Genomic DNA, 10,000 nt, shown 5'->3' with positions numbered 1-10,000 from the left:
GCAATGACAAATGTTTGGAGCATGTACATGTAGAGGATGGTTGGACATGGCGTAAATAGATGGCTTAGGGGAGTACGCAAGGGTTTGGAAACACTAGTTTCGATACCTCTAGATTTTATGACCTATCTGTTGAACGTTTGTTAACCGTCACACCAACATTTATTTACCAGTATTTCATGGTTGTTTTGTTGTTCGTGTTAACATTTTACACATTAATGCTCTTACTGTGCGCTGTAGGCTACACACCTAACACAAACATACCATATGTGCACAATGCATGTTTGTAACGTTACTTTGTTGCTTTAGACTAACTTAGTGGTTCAATCTCAACCTTTTTTGAACAAATGCCCCCTTGACCTCACTATAAGACCCCCAACTCCATTGAAAAATAAAATAGACTAATGGCCCCCAATGTGAACCAAGCGCCGCCCCCTCTCACCTGTGTCCTTCTCAACTCCCCCTGGGGGGCTGTAGCGCCCCCGTTGAGAAACATTAGACTACCTGATGCAAAAGGGACAGTGAAATGAAACCGCAGCCCAATTTATTTCCTATAAGGCGCTCTAAGTTGATATATAATTTCACAGACGCACTGGACTGCCAGTAATGCAGCCGCAGCTCTTAACTCTGTGCGTCAGCCGTACATTACAGGAGTAATGTTGCGTCAAACGAGGATCCATAATTGGACCTAATTGAGTGCGACAGTGAAGCATATGTGTAGTCTGCTGCTCATTCAGCGGTCCTCTTTCAGAAGAATAGCACGTCTCAAGTGCTGATGAAGTAAACACGGATGGTTTGGCGGTGCTTTTAAACATGCATTCTCGTGATGCTGGTTATTTGATTGGCTCAGCCAGCTGGAAATTCTTTTTTTTTTTTTAAATGTATAGTCTTAAGGCTTTTTGCCTTTATTATGAATAATTGTGAAAAGTATGACGGGGAACACTTTGGAGTGAGATGGTAGGGTTGGAACTCGAACCTGGGTCCCCATGGGCATGCAAATCCTTTCATGGGCGAGTGGTTAGTAGTACGCTGTGCAGATTCCCCATGTGAGGGAATGAGAACATTGTTGAACAAAAAGGCTTCCACTTCAGTTCTAGAAGCAGCTGTCATGTTCCAGTACAAAGCCACTTTACAATTGTCACAGTTGCAAAGGACGTTTTCACAGAAAGATTTGCATGGATATAAGCCTATGTCTACTTTCGGGCTGTGCGATCAATTGATAAGTCACAATGACCACTTAGGACATTCTTTGTAATTAAACTTGATTAGGTTATTGCTTGATTCATGTCTCCATATTTACAAATGATATATTATAATAATATAATAATATAAAGAACTATGTATGGCTCTGAACATCACATGCTAGTCTTGTGCCATTGGGCCAGGTTGCCATCTATGATTTTCTTGTTTAACCCATTGTGTCCTGGAGCGACATATATACTGCATTGAAGTTCTTGAGATTTGAGCTGTTTCATTAAAAATGTGGTAAGTTAGAGCTGAATGAACACATTCCAGTGCAAAATGAAGGTTTCAGCTTTTAAAAGCAACTTATTTCATGTTTTTATGTCCTTCGGAGGCTGAGATATTAAGATTTTAATAGACAGACGGCACGTTTTGCCAAAAAGGGCTTTGGCTAAAATGGGCTAATCTAACGTCATCTTTTCCCTTCGCAGCTTCACAGAGAAGTGGATCCCGCCGGTGATCATCTCTCACCGCTACAAGGCCCAGGACACGCCGGCGCGGCGTACCTTCGAGCAGGCGCTCACGGGAGCCTTCATGTCGGCCGTCATCAAGGACCTGAGGCCCAGCGCCCTGCCCTTCGTAGCCAGCCTCATACGCCACTACACCATGGTGGCCGTTGCACAGCAGTGTGGTAAGGACAATACCAGTACAATATTACTGTTACATTGGACTACTACCTGTATACTGTCTACTGATTACTACTACTACTACTACTACATCACTACTTCTACGGTTATACGTATTGTACTACTATACTGTTTCTACTGTTCCTATTTACTACTACTATTATTACTACTACCATCAATGGATACTACTACTACTACTACTACGGTCACTACTACTATTACTACTACCACCAGTGGGGATACTATTACTGTTACTACTACCATTACTATTACTACTGCCATCACTACTAACTACCATCACTACTACTATTACTACTGCCATCACTACTACTATTACTACTACCACCAGTGGGGATACTATTACTACTACTATTACTACTGCCATCACTACTAACTACCATCACTACTACTATTACTACTACCATCAGTGGCTACTACTACTATTACTACTACCATGACGTGCATATTTTCTAGAAAGGCTCAGCTGACCTGGTGTAGTCCCTGGCTGGGAAAAAAAGCTGTAATGTGTTATAATGGAGAAATGCTGTAAAAAGAAAACTCAAATTTGGTTGTTTAGTGAAGTTTGGCAGCGAACATCTGTCACGCATAAAAGTGGCACATTTAATGAATTATATCTTGAGCGCAATGAATTACGGCTGTAACAACACGCCTTATGATCACAGCGTGGTTTCATGTTTATGCACGCTGATTCTCACTCATCTCATTTTAAAGAAGCCATCATTTCAGTCCAATTTCTTTTCCTTTATTTATCATCATCCATATGAGCTCTCTCTCTCTCTCCCCCTCCCTCTCTCTCTCTCTCTCTCTCTCTCTCTCTCTCTCTCTCTCTCTCTCTCTCTCTCTCTCTCTCTCTCTCTCTCTCACTATTTTTTTTACCATCTTATTTTAAATCCATCTGCGTTGTCGTCCATGTTTTTTCTTACCATTGTACTTCATTATTTTAATCATCATCTTACATGTTTTTGTTTGTTAACCTTTTCAGGCCCCTTCCTGTTGCCGTGCTACCAGCTGGGTAGCCAGCCCAGCACGGCCATGTTCCACAGTGAGGAGCACGGCTCCAAGGTAGGGATGCCAACAATTCCTCATTTAGTCAACGTTAGTTGATTTAGTCGTGTGAAGAGTGGTAACATTTCAGTCACCTTGGGATTAAAGAATATACATGTAAATTAATTTAAATGTAGGATTTTTATCACCTTTTTAATTTAATTTTTTTGGGGGGTGGGGGGGCATTGAGGTTTTGGGAAGTTTGGGGGGACTGCTAGTTAATTAATCGTAAGTCAATCGATAAGGTCAATCAGCACAACAAGCGATTAATGATTTAATGAAATTAATCGATGATTTGCATCCCTACTCCAAGGGCATGGACCCGCTGGTGCTCATCGATGCCATTGCCATATGCATGGCCTACGAGGAGAAGGAGCTCTGCAAGATCGGAGAGGTGGCCCTGGCTGTCATATTCGACGTGGCCAGCATCATCCTGGGGTCCAAAGAGAGGGTGAGTATCGTGGACGGATGGAGTGATGAGTAGGATCGCTAGGTAGGCTGGGCTCTGGGAGGGGTGAAAGGATGGTTAGCCTCATAATGTTTCACCCGTGGAATGCTGTAATAGTCATCGAAAAGATTTAATTACCAACGCACAACACTAGTACTAGAAATACATAGCCATTCTGGCAACAGCAAATGTTTAACAGGGCCATGTCTTAACGGGCGACGTTTTCTTTTTCCGGAGAATAAAACCATGCTAAGTGTATTGCTACACATGAATAAATATTCTCTGACGACTGAGGGCCACAAAAACACATAAAATCACTATGATGTCTACATAATCATGGGCTACAAGGAGGGAGTCAGTGGCTGGTTGAAGAGGGGATCAAGGAAAGAATGGATGGACTCTACTGATGTCAAGCAGGGAATTGTAAAAGTGTGCTAGCAGCATGACATACAGAGACGCGCAGAGGCAATAACAGCATAATAAAGAAAATGGCATAGCCTACTAGGCGTAATAAAGCAATACGTAATAAAAACACAGCAATAATTAAAAAAAAATGTTCAGACCGACCCGCTGCCTCAAAGTTGCCTGTAGGGGGCGGTCTTTCAGTTTGACCTGGCTGTGGGAATTTCATTAACGTATTATAACGAGATAATTAGATCGTATTTTAGTCTATTTCAACTATCCTCTTAGTCATTCAAGTGTTGTTTTTCCCTCCTTTTTTAAAAGAAATATCAAGAAATTTGCAAGTTAATGAGGTGTGTTGGATGCGTAGGGGCCGGCTTGATATTCCAAAACAATAAAGTGCTTGTGTTTGTAGTAATTGTATCATAATTAGTCATAAACCGTTGCAACTGTTCCCCGCCAGCGGGTCCATGGGGAGTTCTTCCCCCTCCGAGTGCTCGCTTGATGGAGTGTGTTTGCTGTGGAAATGGGGCTACTCTTGAGTGATGGGCTCTCTTGCCTTCCTTTCCCCTTCTCTCTCTCCTCTCCTCTCCTCTCCTCTCCTCTCCTCTCCTCTCCTCTCCTCTCCTCTCCTCTCCTTTCTGCCTCTTAATTTCTTCACTTCTCCTCTTTTTATGTTTTTCTCTCTCCATCTCTTTTCCATCCATGTATCTCTTTCCTCCTGCACCCTCTCCTCTGTTTTCTCTTTTTCACTCTCTGCGACCCCCTACTTTCTCCCTCTCATTGTGTTCTTGTTTCTCTCCTCCCTGTTCTGTCTGTTTTCCCCACTCTCTTCCCTTCACTTTTCTCACCTTTCTCTTTCCATATGCCTCTTTTCTTCCCCCACCCATCTTTTCTTCCTTTCGCTCTGTGCCCCCCTCGCACGGTCTACTGTCTTTCCTCTTTCTCTCTGCTTTTCCTCTTTCTTCATGGTCCTTGTTCCTTTCACTTCTCTATTTTGCTTTCCCTCTCTCTACATCTTTCTCTCTCCATGACTCTGTTTCCTACACCCCAACCCCCGGCCCCGCCTCCTCGCAACCACCTTTTTTCACCCTGCTCCCCTCTCTTCTCCCTCTGCTCTCCCCACCATTCTCTATCCTCCCATCCTTCCCTTCTTCTTCTCCCTCATCTCATATTCTCCCTCCCTCTCTCCCTCCCTCTCTCCCTCCCTCCCTCTCTCCGCAGGCGTGCCAGCTGCCTCTCTTCTCCTACATCGTGGAGCGTCTGTGTGCGTGCTGCTACGAGCAGGCGTGGTACGCCAAGCTGGGCGGCGTGGTGTCCATCAAGTTCCTGATGGAGCGCCTGCCCCTCATCTGGGTGCTGCAGAACCAGCTCACCTTCCTCAAGGCGCTGCTCTTCGTCATGATGGACCTCACCGGAGAGGTAGAGTATACACTGCACTCAATATAGGAAATGGTTAACCCATTGACGCCTAAGGCACCTGCAAAGGGTGCTGAATGCCTGAGCTCTTTTTAAGCAAAGCTGCCCCCCTCCTATAAAAACCTAAATATCTGAAGCACATAAAAACATGCAATGAGTTGCATTTAAACGCTCTCTCTATCTTTCATTAGAATGTGTTCATTCATCTCAAACAAACAAAGATTTTTAATAAAGTTGTCTCAAATCTCTCGAGCCTGAATGTTGCGTAATGCAGCTCCAGGCGCCAGGGCCAATGTTGCGCAACGCAACAGCCAGCATCAATGGTTAAGAGAGGGAACCAGCTCATCTTCCTCAAGGCAACTCATCCCAACTCATTTTTATTCAAAGAGGAATTACAATAGACGGCCAACGTGCACATTCTCAAATCTGCTACGTTATGCAGAGAAAAGCACAGAGAGGGTCTTGAAATGAGAGGCACTAGTACAGTGGTACTCAACCTGAATGAACGCCCCTGCCCTGGACCTTATCATAAGCCTCCCAACACCCCCTTGACCTCATCATGCGTCTCCCCAACGCTCCCTTGAAAAACATTACTTTTTTATTATCCAGTAGTTGTTCCGCCACTGTGGTGCCACAGTAAGGAAATCACAGTGTGATGAAAAGGCCAACCCCAGGTGACAACCTTTTAAGACTGCAAATCAGCCAGCAGGACAGGGACGAATGGATGTGTGAGAAAAATCACGTGTTGCAGAAGTTCAGCACATTAAAGTATAAATCAGCACCACAAGTCTGCCAAATGTTAATTTTCCACGTTGCTCTGTGTGCGTTGAGTTATGCCTGTGCTTTCTATGTGGCACATAAATACACGGTGCTCCATCCATCACTGTTGATTAGTAGGACTAGTGGCCTGTCATGATGGCTTGTCATAGGAAATGTATTGGTTTTTGTACCCCTGGTATGTACACACACACACACACACACACACACACACACACACACACACACACACACACATTCTGCTGTTGGATTGGCTATGTTTATCATGCAGTAGCTGTATCCAATCACATTTGCTAAGTCTCATTTCCCGCCATAGCATTTCCACGCATGCATTCATTTTGGTGACGCTTTTACAGTCCGCGCGTCTGCATGCAGTTTTAACAGCCTGGAACTTGTACCAAACGTGATCATGATCAGTCATGGTAATTAAAAGAAAATTTAGATATACGGATGCATTTTATTTAGAAATTGAAAAGAAATTGAGACCTAGAATCCAAAACGGTTCGCCACCCACGTCTTCAGACTCACTCATTCATAACGTCCTCTACTCCCTTTTACATTACATTACATTACACTTAGCTGATGCTTTTTTCCAAAGCGGCTTACAGGTATTTACGTACAGGGTATTGGCTACAGTCCCTGGAGCATTGTTTGGTTAGTTGCCTTGCTCAAGGGCACTTCAACCATGGATGGAGGTGTTGGGAGAGGGCAGAGTGGGATTCAAACACACAACCCTCTGATCTTAGGACCACCTGTCTAACCACTAGGCAACAGCTGCCCCTTCCCCCCACGTGTCTAACTGTGCGGTAGCCACGACCAAGACCACTTTGGGGCAGCTGCTGGTACGCTGCTCCACCCTTTAAATTGACTGACTGTTTTTTTTTTGTTTTGTTAAAAACTCCCAACTCCCATTAAGGCTGCACGATTATGGAAAAAATTATAATCACCATTATTTGGGTCAAAATTGGAATCACAATTATTAATCACGATTATTATTTTTTTGCTGAATTTTCTTTTAAATTATAAAAAAATGAAATGTAGCCAATGATTAATTATATACGGAACAAAATAAAACGAAATTGTAATAATTATGTAAGAGGCAATAGCATGAAACTTGGGTGGACAGACTGCTGGCCAGAAATACCAGCCTGTGAGCATATTCTGGCTTCAAAGACGCCCAAAGGCAGGTCACTACTAACGCGATTATATCCGGATTGATTTCCCGATTTCGATATCACGATAAAATCCTGATTTTCAATTAATTGTGCAGCCCTAACTCCTATTGTCATTGTGACACAGCACTCCGCAGCACACAAGTGATCACTGCACACTGCATACAACGAAATTGCATTTATTCCTCACCCATGCAAGGGGCAGCTCCCAATGCCCCCCGAAAGGGAGTAGTGACGGTACCATGCTCAGGGTACCTCAGTCTTGGAGGAGGATGGGTGAAGACCACTGGTTAATTATTCCACCCACCAACCTGACGGGTCGGTAGTCAAACCGGCAACCTTTGGGCTACAAGTCTGACGCCCTAACTGCTTACCCATGCCTACCTATGACATATTATATAATTATTATTAACTAGTGTCTCTGGTCCTCTTCTCCCTCTACCCCCCTCCAGGGGAACGTTTAGCGAACGTTCCATGAGAGAGTGGCGAGTAGGCGAGAGAGCGAGATACTAGCAACTAGCAGCGATGTGTGTGAACGTAGCTTCTGACTGACTGAATATTATATTATTATTAACTAGTGTGTCTGGTCCTCTTATCCCTCCCTACCACCCCCCTCCAGGTGTCCAATGGTGCCGTAGCCATGGCCAAGACCACCCTGGAGCAGCTCCTGGTGCGCTGCGCCACCCCCCTGAAGGACGAGGAGAAGACCGAGGAGCTGCTGACGGCCCAGGACAAGAGCTTCCACATGGTCACGCACGACCTGGTCCGAGAGGTGACCTCGCCCAACTCCACCGTGCGCAAGCAGGCCATGCACTCGCTGCAGGTGCTGGCCCAGGTCACCGGGAAGAGCGTCACCGTCATCATGGAGCCGCACAAGGAGGTGTGTGCGTGCGTGTGTGTGTTGCGTGTACTGGGAAACGTATACATTTATGCATGCGTTTTTGCTCTGTATGAAGTTATTCATGAGAACAAGGTCATTTGTGTATGCAAGCATGCCAGTGTATTCGAAATGATATACACTCAGATCTATTTAAGCCCACCTTGATCAACAAAAAGCCGTCACTTTGTGAGTGGAGATCACTTATCTGCAAACCAAATCTACCTTTAGGTACTATTAAAGTTATCTAATCTAATCTTGTTCACTGACCTCCCCCTCCTCCCTCCTCCAGGTGCTGCAGGACATGGTTCCCCCCAAGAAGCACCTATTGCGGCACCAGCCGGCCAACGCCCAGATTGGCCTGATGGAGGGCAACACCTTCTGCACCACACTGCAGCCCAGACTCTTCACCATGGACCTCAACGTCATGGAGCACAAGGTCTTCTACACGGAGGTGAGGCAGCCATGTTGCGTTGAGGAGTAGGTTCTTCTAGGTGAGGAGAGAAAGAAAGAGAGGGAGAGATAGAGAGAGAATCAGGTAGACACAGAGGCTGCAGTCCAGACTCTTCACCATCGACCTCAACGTCATGGAGTTTTCCTCATAGTTTGGTTAGAGGGAGGGAAGGAGGGACACGCAGATGGAGGAGAAGAAGAATGATGCAGAGGGTGAGGAAATAGAGATGGAGATGGAGATAGATAGAGAAAAGCACCTTCTGCACTCCACTGCAGTCCACACTCTTTATCATGGACCTCAACGTCATGGAGCACAAGGTCTTCTACACAGAGATGAGGCACCATGCAATGGTGATCTGAGAGACTGTCCTTTTTGCTCAAACTTGCTTGGAAACCGCCCTTTTTAAAATAATTTGCCTTACGAAAGACAGTATAGTGTTTCCTGACCTTTTCGTGTCCATTTAATCCCTTTCTTCAAATGGAATTGCTGCGTATGTGGAAATGCCATTGCTGGTGATCTAATGAATTACCCTAGCAGTAACATGCACAAATTGAACAAAACTTTGCATTTTTGTCAGCACATCTTGTGTAGTTTGTAATTCCCAGTCCCGGTGAGAATGTGTTTCTGCACTGCAAGGTGCCTCATTAGGCTTACAAATGTCTGCTAAATGAATGGCTGGGGCAAAATAAATCTGACTCAGTTGGCGTGCTGATTTGTTTATATGAACAGCTGGCTCTGAGTGCAAGTTCTAGCCCACTACATGGACACAAGTGCTGATTTCAGGCTGACCAGAGTGGTCCTGGTGCGTACCTGCGAACCACACACGCTCTAAGCAGTAAATCAGGTTAAGTTAACCTTGTGGTAGTGGGAAAGGAGTCATCTAAAAGAAGAGTCTTATGAGCTATCTATTAGCAGGTTTACTGCTTCCTGTAGTTGAATTTAGCCTGGTTTATCACTTACAGTAACTATGTTCTTGGAGTAGTAACCAGGTCTGTGTCTGTATAAACTGTCTAGCAGGCTGTTTCACCTGCAAGGTGACATGTTTGTTGGTTTGTTTCGCTTGTGTGGTAGTTGCTGAACCTGTGTGAGTCTGAGGATGCGACATTGATGAAGCTACCCTGCTACAAGAGTCTGCCTTCTCTGGTACCACTGCGCATCGCTGCCCTGAGTGAGTACGCACACATGCACGGCGCACGCACGCACACAGCATGCCATACACATAAATACATGCAAGCATTAAAACATTATCAGTGACTTGTATGTGCGAATAAACACTTCAGATGATTAACTCTACTCTCCTCCTTTCTCTCGTTATCTCTTTCTCTCTCCTCTCATCTCCTCATCTTTCCTGAGGACCTCTCTTGTCCTCTCCCTCCCTCCATCCTTCTTTCGTTCTTTCGTTCTTCCTTCCTTCCTTCCTTCCTTTCTTTCTTTCCTTCTTTCTTTCCTTCCCCTCTCCTGTGCTCTCCTGTTGTCTCTGTGTAGATGCCTTGGCGGCGTGTAACTACCTGCCCCAGTCTC

General features: G+C 45.0%; 1 protein-coding gene across 4 annotated transcripts in view; it reads left to right on the top strand.

Annotated features, from left to right (window-relative positions):
- The window catches only part of trrap (transformation/transcription domain-associated protein), a 209,395-nt gene that overhangs the window by 53,257 nt on the left and 146,138 nt on the right, over positions 1-10,000 (top strand). For all 4 annotated transcript variants that reach the window (XM_063221633.1, XM_063221634.1, XM_063221631.1 and 1 more), the window contains exons 23-30: positions 1,671-1,870; positions 2,869-2,948; positions 3,244-3,381; positions 5,005-5,202; positions 7,768-8,028; positions 8,318-8,479; positions 9,551-9,647; positions 9,965-10,000. The exon at positions 9,965-10,000 is cut by the window's right edge and continues 86 nt beyond it. In XM_063221633.1, the coding sequence (XP_063077703.1) occupies positions 1,671-1,870; positions 2,869-2,948; positions 3,244-3,381; positions 5,005-5,202; positions 7,768-8,028; positions 8,318-8,479; positions 9,551-9,647; positions 9,965-10,000 (1,172 nt within the window). The remainder of the gene's footprint in view (positions 1-1,670; positions 1,871-2,868; positions 2,949-3,243; positions 3,382-5,004; positions 5,203-7,767; positions 8,029-8,317; positions 8,480-9,550; positions 9,648-9,964) is intronic.

The sequence above is a fragment of the Engraulis encrasicolus genome, chromosome 17, assembly GCF_034702125.1.
Source record: "Engraulis encrasicolus isolate BLACKSEA-1 chromosome 17, IST_EnEncr_1.0, whole genome shotgun sequence".
Classification (NCBI taxonomy): domain Eukaryota; kingdom Metazoa; phylum Chordata; class Actinopteri; order Clupeiformes; family Engraulidae; genus Engraulis; species Engraulis encrasicolus.
Note: the sequence above shows the minus strand (reverse complement) of the source record. Positions and strands in the feature narration are given on the sequence as shown.